Below are 15,328 nucleotides of genomic sequence, written 5' to 3'. Positions count from 1 at the left end.
GATTTAATATAACTCGTATATACATATATTATTCGCTGAGGGTTTATTTATTTTTTTCTTTTATTTCCTTTATATATATATATATATATATATATATATATATATATATATATAAAAATACAGTAGACAGAATCGTCTAACACGTACATAAAGCATCTATATATCATATATGTGTGTGTGTATGTGTTTCTTTCTTTTTATTTAAGATCGATATTATATAGATATCGCGGAAACAACAAGCTATGCACGTATATACACATATATACAGTTTGAGTTCGTTAACAATTTTTCCAAGATAGGAAAGAAGAAATAAAATATTTTAAAAATACTATTACTCATCGGAGATAGCATCGAGTAAAATAATATTTTTTACAAATTTGTTATCTAATATATTTCTTGAGTAAACAACGCTTCAATCTATTTATGGCGATGGGAGGTAACATTTGTGTACAGAGTCGAGTAATAATGGTGTCTCGTTCAGAGTTAAAATGATATATTTATATATCTTATATACTTTTTAAGGTCAGGTCAGTGAACAAACAATTAATTAACTCATCTTGTTTCTTTAATGATCTAAAATATAAATAGGTAAGAATAACGAAGTACAAAAATATTAATCGAAATATCGCGACACAGATATACGCATTTCTGAAGAGCCCGACACATTGAGTTTACCGCTTATCTTTCTTTTTTTTCTCTGTTTTGTTTTTCTTACTAACAAACTAATAATTTGTATTCATAAATATAAAAAGATGAGGTTGTGATATATCATGAATGATATTACAAGCTATACGAAACTTCCTGTACGCACTTATCCTGAAAACAAGATAATTAGAAAGATATACTATGTATACTGTACATTTATATCTTGAAAAATGATACATCCCGGGCCTTTAAAGCGTGTATGTGTATATATATATATAATACACAGTATATATATATTGCTATATATACATATACACGGTATATATATATTGCTATATATATATACTTTATATACATATGTATATAACGTGTATAAACGGTGTGTGTATATATATATATATATGTATATTACTGACATTAGCGTGTCGCGTAAGAAGAAAAGAAACGAATAATATAAAGCTGTATAATCGATACAGCGCAATTTGTTATTTTATTTATTTGCGAATAATTTTCATGTGATTTTTTCTTTCGTTTATTGCAATTTTGCTTCTTCTTTTACTTTCCACAGCACCAACTCCATACATGCTACAGCATCTTCTTTACTGTCATGACCGCCAACTGTAACGTATTCATTCATAAATAAGAAAAACTGAATAATTTAAAGAGACATGTGTACGTACATTCCATAATTAGAATGTTACATAATATCCTTCGAAGAAAATACTTACAATCATTTTGTATAATCTTTCTTAAATACTCAGAACAGAGATTTTTTAGTGCCCGTTTCTGAGGATAACCATGTCTATGTGGAAACATGACACTGGTGTCTACCACAGTATCATGAAGTAACCTCAGTGCTTTGAAATCACTTTCAAGACTATGACCTACCAGTATAGTTTTATTAGAGAACATAGCAAGAAGCGTAGCTTGAACATCTAAAAGTGTCGTCGTTACATCTTTCATATCTTCTTCTGTAATCCCTGAGAACCTGATCACGTCGCATTAGCATAAAAGACGATTATTCATTTCTTTCTTCCATATACCGATGATTTCGATAATTCGATAACAGGTATAATTACCTTGTATTGTAATCGACTATTGGATTCTGAGGTTTAACTAGCGTTTCGTATATAACATTGCATTCTTCATTAATAACTGTTATCCTTGTTAATTCTAATCCTTGCGTGGTATAACACATCTCGCAATCGAGTGCATAAACGCCTTGTTCTTCTTCGGAGCCATCTTTGAATGGAACAATAAAAAAAAAAAGAAATATTACCAATGAGATTTATATTAACAATAGAAAAATATTCATACCTTTCGGTAATGTTTTGATATAACCACGAAGATTTTCGTAATCGGTATAATCCCATACGTGTGATTTAGCGTCGCAACAACCAGTAGCAGATCCATACTGTTGACAGCAGCTATATTTGCCTTCTCCTCTAATCGTAAATTTTCTTCCCCAATGATATATACAATTCTGTTGCTGTACAGGAAATCCGTGTTTATCCACCATATAATTTTGACCACATCGACTACAGATTCTTTCGTTAGGCACTTTTGATAGAACGGTTTGATTACGTGCGTTTATAACATAAACTTTAGCACGTCCCTGCGAATGATACATCAAATAATTCATATACATGCGTTTGTATGTGCGTATACAGTTTTCATGTACACTCGATGTTACCTTAGTACCCTCTGGATGAACACGAGGAAATCCATTATCCTGTAATTGTTGTTCGGTCATAATCCATTTTTTTAACATACAATACAACGCTGCACCCTTAAACTCGATTATTGCTTTTTTCGTTTTTAACACGCTCCAAGAACCTTTCGATTTTCCAGCGAGAACGGCTTCGTGCGATACAGTACCACTAGCTATCGTTGTGCTCCCATCCGAAGATCGATTTTGATCTACTTCCTTTCTTAATCTATGTGCAGCCAACATACACGAATTTTTATATACGGAAAGTGCTTTACATTTTTCATGACACGCAAATTCCTCGCGTACAGCACGCTGTGCCGCGTCTTCGCCGTTCGTATAAATCTGTACGCATACATCGTGCATAATATTAATATAATACTGACGAACATTCAATGGGAACTTTTGCGTAGTTGGTTGAAGCGGTTCCGGACGCACAAGCTGTGGTACCTGAAATCGTACGAACGATTAGATAATTCGACAAAGGAAAAAAAAGTAAATTCAATTATTTTCTACGAAAGATTCGAATGCTCTTACCACTTGTGGAACGTGAGCGACGCGTACACCTCCCTTACTAGTTTGAGCAATAGTCTTACTATCGCCCGCTTTAGCGTCGCTCGATTTGCCTACATTTTCCGTAACTTGTTTCTTCTTCATTGCCAGCGACATTGCATACGGGACATGGGCGATTCTAACACGACCTAGAACAACGACAAACGTAATTATTTTTTGTTCAATTAAAAAGGAACTACGTTAATTTTCCTTTTCGTCGTCTCTAACCATGCCCATTCATCTGCAATTCGTTATTATTTATCGTTGAAACGGACTCGACTGATTCATCGTTTACGGCACTGGCAGGCTGAATCACTGGCGGAGATGATATTTGAGTTTTATTACTAGTTGTCATTTTTTCGGCAGCCTTCTCAGCGGCCTTCTCCGCGGCTGCTTCTCTCATCAAACGCCATCTTTCATACATTTTCTGTTGAGGATTTTGAAGTTTCTTAAGCGGTTGACTCGGACCAACCTGCCGCGATACCGAAGTAGCTGCCGAAGGATGTGCCACTCTCTTTCTACCAACTTCCTCGCTATCTTCAGTATCTACTTTAGTAGATTCCTTAATGGATACTACTTTTGGATGATTGGAAACTTTATATTCCTAAAAAAAAATAATATAAATTGTTGACGGTACAAAGACAGATACAGAGTATATGTGTAACAAGTTAATTGAAACGATGGGCCAGGAAGGAATTAGAAATGGTAATCGATATACTTGAAAGATTTTAAGACACTCCTCTTGCACATCATGTTCAGAATCGGACGAATCAAAAATAGCTCTCTCGAAAGAACCTGGTATGGATTCGGATGGGCTAAGAGATTCTCTTTCATTGACCAATATATTCTTTTCATCGCTATTATTTTCTTCGTGCTTTCCTTTCTTAGATGGGCTACGCGTCCGATCTCTCGTTCTAGATCGATTACGTGATCTCGAACGATTACGTGATCTCGATCGATTACGTGATCTTGATCGATGATTTCTATGACTTCTATTGGATGAATGTTTATCAGACTTCGAGCTCGAGGTATATGTTTTTGATCTATGTTTCTCGTGTTTACTACTCTTATGTCTATCTTTATTCGTTCTTTCAACAGACGAGTTTTTGTTCCTATGACCGGAACGTTCTTTCGATTTATGAGTAGAGTCTTTAGAAGCGTGACTGCTCTTACTTCTTTCTTTATCTTTATGGGACGACGACGATGACGACGAAGATTGTTGCTTGTCCGTTGAACTAGATTTATAACTCTTACTTTCCTTACTACTTTTTCCTGAGCGATTGTGGTCTTTTTTCTGCTTATCACTACTTCTACTACTACTTCTATGACTCTTTTTAATCGAGTCCTCGTCTTTCGTTCTTTCCTTATGTTTGTCTCTGGCATCGTCGTTGGATTCCCTTAGTTTTTTGCTTGTAATTTTCTCGGTAGTATCGTCGACATTACGGTGATTATTAAATAGTTCATTTTCTACGTCATCGAGTTTTCTCTTTTTATCAACGACCTTTGTATCATACACAGTTTCTTCTTCCTTCTTTTCAATATTATGAAATAAAGTTTTTTCGACATCAGATACGTTCTTTTCTTTGGTATCATGTGGTATAGGTTCGTCGTCGGAAAACTTTGGCTCTAAATCTAAACAATAGTCTTGCGATTCTTCGCTCGGTACCGTGCTAAGAGCGGTTGTTGCAGCCGTTAGTATTTCTCCGATCATGTCAAACTCCGGCTCGAATTGATCCAAGACAGTATCGTCTAATTGTTGAACATTTTTCAATGGAGCTTTTACCTTCTTTGGAACGTATTCTTCCCTTCTCTTTTTCAATTTTGGATAATAAGCTTCTTTGACTTTAGGTATGTTGTCGTTGGAATTGCTGTCCTCGTACGAATTTGACGAGGACGAATCCGATTTAAATGTTGGTACGTAACTCTGTACAGAATCTTGGTCGGAAATACAAGATATTGCTGTAGGTTTGTAAGTGATCTCCGTTGTTTGCGAACTTGTCGGATCTTTAATTACGCTGAGCCAAGGTTTGATTCTATCCGGAGAAGATTTACGTTTTACAGCCACTCTATTTTCTCTAGTTGGCATATAGGAAACGACTGGTATATGCCTTTTCTTTAATTCCGCTATAGGCGTTGGATTGTAAACACAAGGAACAGGTTTCGTTATAGTCGTAGGAATATTCATATGCTTTCCGATAATATTGCTAGCAGTTGTTTCGGACGAAGAAGCAGAGTCAGAAGTTAGGGAAGGTTTAAGTCCTTCTACTACTTGAGAAACTATAGTTTTAGAGAATTTATCCGTGTCCGTAACTTCTTGATCCGCGAGCACCTTTTTAACAGCTTCCGTTACCAATTGTTGTAACATATCTGAATTTGAAGCAGCCATGGCAGTTGCCTTTGTAGTTTGAGTTTGACACGTTGCCTGGGTCTCCACCACTCCAGCCATTCCTGCTGTGCCTCCTGCATCTTCTAAACGATACAATAATATAGTATGTATTACATAATGCTAGAAAAGTTACAAAATAACAATTGTTATACTTCTGATAGACACAAAGCGACAAATATACAAGAAGTTATTAAAGAAATCCATTGTTCAATGACGTTTCTCGAAAAAAACCAAAGAAAACAAAGACGTATACAAATACGAAGGATTCAAAGGACCATTGAACTCAGGATTCGATCGATTCGATGGGAGGTCGTTGGATACAAATCTTTTTGTTGATATTCATTTTTACATAATGGTTTAACGATAAACTTTAGTAAACAAACGATTAATTAGCATCGATAATGATCTATCGAATTCGTCCAGGTTATAATGAGAACACCTCGTGACTGGACGTTGATCTTACCTCGTTTAGCATGTTTAAAATGACAATAGGGTCTTTCGCATGATCCGTTCTCATAAAACGGACAATTTATCGTTTTGAAATAACCGGTCGAAGGCAACATAACTGGATCATCGCATTCCGCCTTTTGCGGAATCCATTCTTTGAGCGGCGTACCCTGTTTACGCTATAAGAGCGAAAGGAATCGAACGTTCGATCGTTTTGGACGATCGAATCATTTCTATTCCGATTGAATTTAATAACTTTTGTTACTCCGATCGCGTATACAATTCGTACAAAATGAATCTAACATAAAATCAATGTGAAGAAATTTGTGATGCGCGTTAAATAATATCGCGCAAGAGACAAAGGTTATGTATACTGCGTTCGCATCATTCGATATAACTGCCATCTATCGACTGAAAACTATATTTACATGCATTTTAGTAAGCGCATGCGTATTATTAAGAATTCAATACATTTTTTAGAAACGCGATAAATAATTCGACTTAATTGTTTATATATTTATATATATATATATTATACACATAATACGTATAAATAAATATATATATATACAGGATGTATTTCAAAAATCTATCGCCACACTTCAGAAATATATTCACTCTATTTAACGTAAGGATGAAAAACAGTCGTACAAACGTTCGAAAACGTTTTCTTTTCTTTTTCTTTTTTTTTTTTTTTAAGGTAACATGCTCGTTGTTATTGTACAAGTATTTTCAAAATTGTATCGTGCGAAAAAATACCAAATACTTGGAGAATTCGACGTTATTGATTCACGTAAATTGATGTTGTATTAATGCGTGCTGTCGTTATTAAAGCAGAAGGAAATCATCTTTAGCATTTTTTTAATATTATATAACAGTTTCTTAAAGGCTGTTATTAAAAAAAAGAATGTTTATAACTTGAAAAGAAATCGTATTCGGACTCGTGTTTACATGCCTCTTTTTCATATTTACAATGGATACAAAAAACATGTTTGACGACTTATATACCAAAATCTGAGATAATTTATCATCCTGTAAGAAATAATTATAATTTTTATCATTTAATGACATATGATGACATATTTCTTATCATTTAAATATATATGATCGATATATTGTTATTTATTTTAAATAAATCTTTTGTTTTGTAACCTTGCAAATATAAAAAATTAAAATTTCCATAAAAATACGAAGATAGGAGAATAAGAAATAAAAGAATCATATTAAAAATTTCCTTTTTTACGAGACAGTTTAGAATATGCGTATATCGACAAATTTGTATGTGAGGTGATTCATGATAATAGCGATTAATATATGGATAAAATATTTTCTTAAAGGAAATCCATTATTTATGAATCATAAGAAACATATACTTTTACTTACCATGTATGATATTCTTTATTTCCGATTTTTTTTCACAATCGAAAAAATGATTTATTAATATCTGTTTTAATATGATCAAGGTGTTAGATTTAAAGAGAACAAAATAAGATCTACAATAAGATTATTCTATCTCTTTTTTTTTTTTTTTTTTTTTTATAGATAAAAATATGATCGATTTCTAAATTTTATAAATAAAAAGAAAAAAGAAGTCCTAATGGAATTTACTGATAACTTTTTTCAAATATATAAATTCGAAAGATATATTCAAGTGTTAAATAATTATAATCATAAATGATGGTTGCTTATCTTATATATGTTTCTTATCTAATACATCCGTCTTTTCAATGAGTTTATACGATTAAATATCGTGTCGTTTTATAAAAGACAAGATAGTCGTTAACCATCCGTTCAACGTAAAGGATCTCTCGTAAACTTGTCTTAGTTCTACAAAAAACTTTATAAAAAATATATACATATACACACACGTACACACACATATATACACACACATATATATATACACACACACACATAATATATACACATAAATATACACACATATATGTATGTATGTATGTATGTATGTATGTATGTATGTATATATATGTATACAGAAATCTTATAAAACGCTTTACAAAGATCTTCGTTGTTCAATAAGCCTTCAAACGTCGTTAAATGAACGTCGATCGTAAAAACGCTCTTCCTGAATTTTACTTTCAAAGAAATATATCTTCGTTTAGATGAGAATTCTTTTAAGGTAAGTTCTATTTCTTTCTCTCTCTTTCTGTCTCTCTTTCTCGTTTTTTCATTATTATTTTTCTTTGTTTATTTCATAACGAAGATTTTTTTCTTTTTAATAACAAAGCGGTCGCGATCGTGAAATGTGAATTTGAGTATATAAGTTTCATATAATATAAGTTTCGTACATGTTCGACCTAGATATTTGTCAATTTATTCTTCTAATTTATATATACATAAACGTATTATTATTTTTCATATCATTGACGCTCGAGTTTCGCAATATCGATGAAATATTTGATTTCGAAAGATTTATTGCTCCATATATTTGTTACATTATAACTTTTCTTTATCTTAATACTATCTATTTTTAAAATATAAGTGAACTGATATTAAATTCTATTTTTAAATTTCCAATTATCAATATGATTAATTTTCTCGGTAGACATATCTTTTTTTCTTTTGTTCCCTCGTAACTTTGTATTCTCATAACAATTTAATTAATCACATATAAATTTATTTTTCGACAGATATCCTTTCTAAAAATAAAGAAAACAAAAGAAATATATACAAAAAAATAAAAGAATAAAAAAAAATAAGAAAAAAATATTCCATCATGTTTGGGTATTTCATTGATATAAATCAGCTCTTTGTTACTATATTACTTTTATCATTACTTACGATATATTCATACGTAAAGTATAAATTGTCTTATTGGAATAAACGTGGAGTGAAATATCCACCGATTCATTGGATTTTTGGTAATTTCAAAGATACCGTGATGTTTAAAAAACCACCAGGAGTGGTACTCCAAGATATCTATAATTTTGCCGATCGAGACGATCCGTACATCGGTTTTTATATTTTTCATAAACCGGCTATAATGCTTAGAGACATGACTCTGATAAAACAAATTATGATAAAAGATTTTGACGTGTTTTCCGATCGAATGTTCGGCGGGAATAACGAAAAGGATTCGGTTGGTTTGATCAATCTTCTTAGCATTAATCAACCAAGATGGAAGTATCTGAGAAGTAAGATGACGCCTAGTTTAACGGGACAGAAGTTAAAGAAAATGATCCCATTGATGTTAGAATGTTGCAATCCAATGTTGAAATATATCGATGATAAACCAGCAAATACTGATGGTTGGAAAGAGTTAGACTTGAAGACTTTGAGCTCGAGATATTCTACCGATGTTATCTCATCGTTGGCTTTCGGTATAAAGACTAATTCGTTCGACGAAAATGACACTGCATTTTGGGAAGCAGGTAGATATTTATTCGAAAAAGAAGAAAGAAAATAGATATTGATTGTTGATTTTTATTTCAAAAAAAAAAAAGAAAAAAAAAAGAAAAGGTCAATGAATCATTCCTATCTTAACATATGACAATTAATATAAATATCATTTGTGAATTAAACAGGACAGAAGATATTGAGTGGACCAAAACGAGGTATTATCCTCTTGATTCTTTTCTTTTTACCAGAACTTAGTCCTTTCATCGAACCGCTTACCAAAGCGCCAGCTAAATTTTTTCGTCGTGTATTTTGGGAGTCGATGAACAATCGAGAAAAAGTTAGAAGTAAGAGAGGAGATCTAATAGATTCTTTATTAGCTTTGAAGAACGGAGAACAGATGTCTAACTTCAGTGAGTCGATTTTTTTCAAAGTCGTTTTAATTCGTCCCTCTTCGATCCTTGGTTAATTCCATCGATTGATTTTTTTTTGACAGTGTTCGAAGGTGATAATTTGTTGGCCCAAGCGGTTGCCTTCTACGTCGCTGGCTTTGAAGCATCATCGACGGCTATTGCATTTATTCTATACGAGTTAGCCTCTCATCCAGAATACGAGGAACGTTTGTACAATGAGATAAAAAGTGTCGTTGAGAAGAATGAACTTACGATGGAGTCCATAAACGAGATGACCTTCTTAGACGCTGTATTAGAAGAAACTTTGAGACTTTATCCCCCTTTGCCAGTAGTCGATAGAATTGCCTTGAGAAATTATAAGGTATAATATATATCTCGTTGGATCCTACGGCAATAATCATATATCGTTTCTACGTTTTTAGTTGCCTGGGACGGATTTGATCATAAAAAAAGGTACACCCGTTTATATTTCTGTTAATGGCACTAACAGAGACAATAGGTACTTTTCTGATCCAATTAAGTTCAATCCTCTGAGAAAGAAGAACGAAGAATACAATTTTACAGGTTGTCTTGCTTTTGGTATTGGGCCAAGATCATGCATTGGTAAGTCCATCGTCATCCTTTTCCTTTTTTCTTTCCCTTAAGAAGCTATAATATTTTTTTCTTCCTTCTTTCTTTATTGTTTCATTTGTTCTCTTAATATCTAGGTCAGAGACTAGGAATTTTGATAGTAAAGATAGCTGTGATCACATTGGTCATGCATTATAAAATGTCTTTCAAGATGGACAAAGCAAATATATTAAATCCCTTAACTATATTCACGAATGCGGCGGATGGAGTACACGTGCATTTAAAAAGACGTACGAATAAAGAGAGTTAACATGATCTCTTTATAAATCTGTATTTTCCTCTTCAAATAATTCTCTTGAAAATCGTTGACAAGAAAGATATACGATAATGTATATACTACAATAGAACGCGATTCTCTTTCTTTCTAGATCGGAGTGTATATATTGTATGTTATTATTAAAATAGCGAGATACAAGATTCGACGATACGAAAAAAGATATTTATCGATAAAATTGTTATTCTCGTGATAAAACCGATTCTTTAATTTGCGTTATTTACTTAGATATGATAGTTAGCATTTAAGCGATTTATTTTATCTAAAGATCGACGGATCGATCGATATCTCTTTTTTAATTATTATCGGCATATATATGTAGCATATTGGTATTTAAACGACATATATATTTTTATAAATATACTATAACAGAACATTACAAAACAACAAGCGTCATGACAGCGTTCGTCTCGCTATTGACTCGATCGTAGTGTACACTAATAACAATATATATATATAACATAAGTTAACGTCATTTTTTTAAATATAGCTAACTAACGATTATTTTACAGATTCCTATTACCTAATTTACGAGAAGGATAGTACAAAATTGGCTAGTTCGTAGATGCGAAGATATAAATTTTCATTGTATATCGTTTAACGATTGACATTCTTGTGCGTGTTCGGTTTCAATCTCGGTCAGATGAGGTAGTTCAGCTTTTGTAGCTAATTGCAATGCGTGCATCCATCTGGAAACATTATAAATTTTCTTTATCGTCTTTTCAAATTAGTTATTAATTAATCATTTGTCGAGCCGTCAGTGTTATTAGATACGTACTTTTCTTTGTCGTTTTCGGAAGAAGCTTGCAGGTAATAACATTTTCTAGAGTGATGCATTTTAAATGCTCTTATACGATCCTTGCTACTTAAAGGATCCTCGTCTGTTAACATTGCACCGTCCGTTACCATGAAACCTGGCATAGGTGTTGCTGTCATGGCCATACTCTCTGTTTCCGATTTAAAAGAATATAAAACAAAGTCGATATGCAACGCGAACCATCGTCTGGTCCAAGGTTTGCTTGCTTGAGTTTTCAATAAAAGATAACCGGACAATACTGATGATGCGCTTGCTGAAACTTGTAACAAGCTTGGCACTGGTCCTGACGGAGACGACGGAGATTTGCTAAGAGGTTGAGTTAGAGCAGCGTGACATAGTCTACATACTCTCATATTCTTATTGTCTTCGAATAATAACTTTTGATTTGAACATTTACTACAAACAACCTGTAACAATAATTTTTTATATTAATTCTTAAAGAAACGTATATGTATATACGTATAATATATGCGTGTATACTAATCGACGATTTAATTTTTGTACGATGTAACTTACAATTCCACATGCTCTACAATTGTGTTTCCTTTTCATGACTGAAAAAATTACTTCGCAAACCATACATCTAGTCACGTCGTCAGCTTTAACTAAAGATGTTTTGGCATTGCCAGTTTTCAAACTAGCTTTACGTCTCATTATTTCCTGCATGGTTTGTAACAATGCGTCTAACCACGAAGCTTTCTCTGCCGCTGAATGCGTATACAACTCCACGCTTTTATTTTCATCTCTAATATAAAAAGTATTTGCTGTTTCTAAATTATCACCTTCGATTACTTGTAAATCCTCGATTAAAAATTTGGCTCGTAAACGATATGGAGGACCAGGTATCAGTCTTAATGAACACAGTAACAATAGATCGCTAAACTGAAAGCATAAAGTATATAAATATATTTCATGTTTTAAATTATATAAAGTGTGATAATATATTTTTGTATTAACATACCAAAAACAAATGTCTATCCTGGTGATCACCACTTCTCGCCGAAATTTTGACAATACGACCTTCTTTAATGAGCTCGCGTGTTGCACTGACTAGATCGGTCGCGTCATATATACTTTCTTGTATTTCCAAAAGTTTCTTAAATTTATCTATTTTTTTCATTGCTTCGTTTGTATGATTAGCAGCCGTAGATACTAATTCTAAAGCTTCTGAAATATAATTCATAAATTTTTCGTATCATAGTATAACAGATGTACATGTGTGTATATATATATATATATAATTTTTTTTTTTAATATTTGGATAAAGTAATCTTACTTTTCGTATCTTCATAATCTGAATTTTCTTCAGTAAGATTTTTTAAATAATCTTTAAGAAGTAATTCATATCTTGGTAATCTTTGTATTGGACTTAACATATGATGTGGCAGTGATAATTTAGCGCATTCATCCAATTTTTGTATATCGTTAATTATTGCTGCAAATCTTGCGACTTTGCTTTGCAGCGTATTTATCAGGTTCATTGCGTAATCAAAATTTTTTACATACTCTGTGTACATTTTTAAAAAAGGTGCAAAATTCTTCATGATATCTCCAATCCTAGGTTTAGAATCCCAGCATTGCATCCTTTCTTCCAACTGAGGTAATAAAAAGTCATTGTGAAATTTGTAAATAGACTTGATATTTGAAAACATGTGTTGAACCGTTTCAGGTGGAAACATGGGATGAGCTCTATTTTCTTGATCAATTCTGAATTGAAATACTTGATCGATGAGGTGTAGTATGTTAACGTATTTCTTTTCCGTTGCTAATAACTCCTCTGCTACACAACGTGCCTTTTTCCTTTTTGAATCAGGAGAACTTCTTTGTACACGTAATTTTGGCTCGGATGTAGATTCGTCCGTTTGATCCAAAACGATAATAGATTCTGTTTCAGAAGATCTAGTCTCTTCTGATTCCTCTTCGCTTTCAGATTCGCTGATAGCATACGGATCTAACGTGTATTGATGAGAATTTCTTTCTGATGCTGCATACCTATGTAATTAGACAGATTCATGAATTAATGGATGAAAGAAAAAAATATTTCATTTGAATATAATTGAATGTTATTAAAGATTTGGTAATACCAGACTAACGAAATGAAGTATTCAGAAATATTATTCAGGAGTAATGAAAAATAGTTCAAACCTGCTACTTCTGTACTCTAAAACACTGTGCGACATTGTAACATAGGAAGTTTCTTTGGATGTTTCTTCACTGCTATCGATGTCGATGCATGCTGCTGGGGAAGAGGCTGACATAACGAACGGTTGAAACCTTGGAAAGCCTCCAAAACTTGCGATTCTATGAAAGGAACATCTTGAATATTGCTGATCTTCCGTGCTCGTTTGTATATCCGAATCTTGAGAGTTTCCATCTTCGTTAGTTCCACTCTGTTGCTTCAATGATGGAGAAGTTTTAGAACATTGTTTTTCTTCGTATTCTTCTGTAATTACTTCTTTGCTTTCGGTTATCTCTAAATCCGTATAGAATGTACTGGTAGGACAACTTGTTTTCGATCCAAACATCTTAAAAGCCTCCATTCTCTCGCTGGGTTCAGGAAACAGACGAGTCATCCAGGAGGAAATATCTCTCAACTGACCTCGTTGCATCCTATTGTTGTTAAGTCGTTAATTGTTGTCAATTATCATACTCTTCGAAGTAAGCCTATTGATCTAACATAAACCTTAAGAGCATGCACGTAACCAATTGGAAAATAAAACATACAAAGAACATTAGAATATTGTCCTTGGTAAACTCATAAAGATAACAACGAATCACAATATTACTTCGTAAACCTCTTTCGTTAGATTTGATTCGTACAAAATCGACGACTTTTTATTCGAATACACCTGTCTTCTTCTTTGCATGTCATCTCTATCAGTCGACTATCTCTATTATCAAATTGGTTTCACCAACATAATTGCACCAATAAAACATAAGTCGGACTTCTTCGAGTGGAAACATTCTTGAATAAAAGAAGAAAGTACTTAGTACTGTGTGTTCTTTTTTCGAAAGAGAGGAGGGTGGATGGGGAGGGAAAAGAGAAACAAAAAAAAGAAAGAAAAAATAAAAGAAAAAAAGCCTCCCCCTCGAAGGAGAGAACTCGTGCTACAAAAACAAATCACTGCACTCCTATCCCTTTGGACCACAGGGAGCGTCTACGCCCTTTGATGTTGAACGATATCGAATGTATTGAGAGAACTATGATATACTAACTTTGATCAAATCAAAAGGAATAACAATATTTCAAAATGATATACCTTTCCCTTTGATATCGAACGCGTAACAGCGAGACAGCAACAGGCAACGACGTATTATCACTGGCATAATGATTCGGCTTTGGTTAGACGAGGAGCGAAGAGTAGAGTTGAGTAAGGCTGTGGCACGCACTGTGCACTAATTTAAGCAGAAACAGATACCCATACCGAGCCGCACGAGCGGCCTATGGAACGTTATTTAATGGAACACCGAACGGTTATTAACGGACTTCACAAATTAGACGAACGGTCTTTCTTTATATATACATATATATTATACGTGTTAGAGTGAGAAGGAAAGTGAATGAGTGGATGAGTGAGCGAGCGAGTATGTATGTATGCGTGCGTGCGTGCGTGTGTGAGTGAGTGAGTGAGTGAGTGAGTGAGTGAGAGAGAGAGAGAGAGAGAGAGAGAGAGAGAGAGAGAGAGAGAGAGAAAGGTACGATAATACATCGACCATTGCACGATGACACTGAAGAAAATGATTAACACTTTAACCTGATCATTACTATTTCGATTGACTTTGGTTTAGAACGACACAAGATACACTACACGCGCGAATACTTTTAACGATCGATCGTCAAACTCGTTTTCAAACCAGTCATTCAAATTGCCGGCTCATTACACGGAGAATACGAAATGGTCCACTTCGAAATTGCCGCGAATAACAGAAGATTAAAACTCATCGCGAGAACGATTATAGGAAGTAGGGGAAACAAGAGCGATCTATGTACGTTTGTAGAGAGAACACGAAGTCAAGTGGTACAAGAGGGGAAGAAAAATCTATATACATGTATATATATGTGTACATATTTGAGTGTGTATATATATATATATGCATG

At 33.4% G+C, this 15,328-nt stretch overlaps 3 protein-coding genes across 6 annotated transcripts; 1 reads left to right on the top strand and 2 right to left on the bottom strand.

Moving 5' to 3' along the window:
• Positions 1-1,099: 1,099 nt before the first annotated feature.
• On the bottom strand, positions 1,100-6,155 carry LOC122635085 (RNA exonuclease 1 homolog). 2 transcript variants are annotated; one of them, XM_043824880.1, is made up of 10 exons: positions 5,755-6,155; positions 5,301-5,374; positions 3,624-5,234; positions 3,134-3,509; positions 2,891-3,054; positions 2,339-2,803; positions 1,963-2,260; positions 1,725-1,887; positions 1,374-1,633; positions 1,100-1,263 (listed from the first exon to the last, which is right to left on the bottom strand). In XM_043824880.1, the coding sequence occupies exons 1-10, from the start codon at positions 5,852-5,854 to the stop codon at positions 1,178-1,180; spliced, it is 3,597 nt and encodes a 1,198-aa protein (XP_043680815.1). In that variant the 5' UTR covers positions 5,855-6,155; the 3' UTR covers positions 1,100-1,177. The 2 variants fall into 2 exon arrangements, with proteins under 2 accessions (XP_043680815.1, XP_043680814.1); XM_043824879.1 differs by having other exon boundaries at positions 3,624-5,374.
• Positions 6,156-7,721: 1,566 nt separating this feature from the next.
• LOC122635092 (cytochrome P450 6k1-like) lies at positions 7,722-10,877 on the top strand. Its single transcript, XM_043824895.1, has 6 exons — positions 7,722-7,878; positions 8,390-9,130; positions 9,284-9,508; positions 9,592-9,869; positions 9,931-10,111; positions 10,216-10,877. Exons 2-6 carry the CDS (start codon positions 8,476-8,478, stop codon positions 10,386-10,388), a joined length of 1,512 nt encoding a protein of 503 aa, XP_043680830.1. The 5' UTR covers positions 7,722-7,878; positions 8,390-8,475; the 3' UTR covers positions 10,389-10,877.
• On the bottom strand, positions 10,739-14,843 carry LOC122635087 (FYVE, RhoGEF and PH domain-containing protein 4-like). Of its 3 annotated transcripts, XM_043824884.1 has the most exons (8): positions 14,490-14,843; positions 13,954-14,194; positions 13,375-13,839; positions 12,506-13,221; positions 12,191-12,396; positions 11,746-12,111; positions 11,191-11,636; positions 10,739-11,101 (listed from the first exon to the last, which is right to left on the bottom strand). In XM_043824884.1, the coding sequence occupies exons 3-8, from the start codon at positions 13,836-13,838 to the stop codon at positions 10,996-10,998; spliced, it is 2,304 nt and encodes a 767-aa protein (XP_043680819.1). In that variant the 5' UTR covers position 13,839; positions 13,954-14,194; positions 14,490-14,843; the 3' UTR covers positions 10,739-10,995. The 3 variants fall into 3 exon arrangements, with proteins under 3 accessions (XP_043680819.1, XP_043680818.1, XP_043680820.1); XM_043824883.1 differs by lacking the exon at positions 13,954-14,194; XM_043824885.1 differs by lacking the exons at positions 13,954-14,194; positions 14,490-14,843 and having other exon boundaries at positions 13,375-13,943.
• Between the last annotated feature and the right edge of the window lie 485 nt (positions 14,844-15,328).

The sequence above is a fragment of the Vespula pensylvanica genome, chromosome 17, assembly GCF_014466175.1.
Source record: "Vespula pensylvanica isolate Volc-1 chromosome 17, ASM1446617v1, whole genome shotgun sequence".
In the NCBI taxonomy this organism is placed as follows: Eukaryota; Metazoa; Arthropoda; class Insecta; order Hymenoptera; family Vespidae; genus Vespula; species Vespula pensylvanica.
This window is presented reverse-complemented; position numbering and strand designations above follow the sequence as displayed.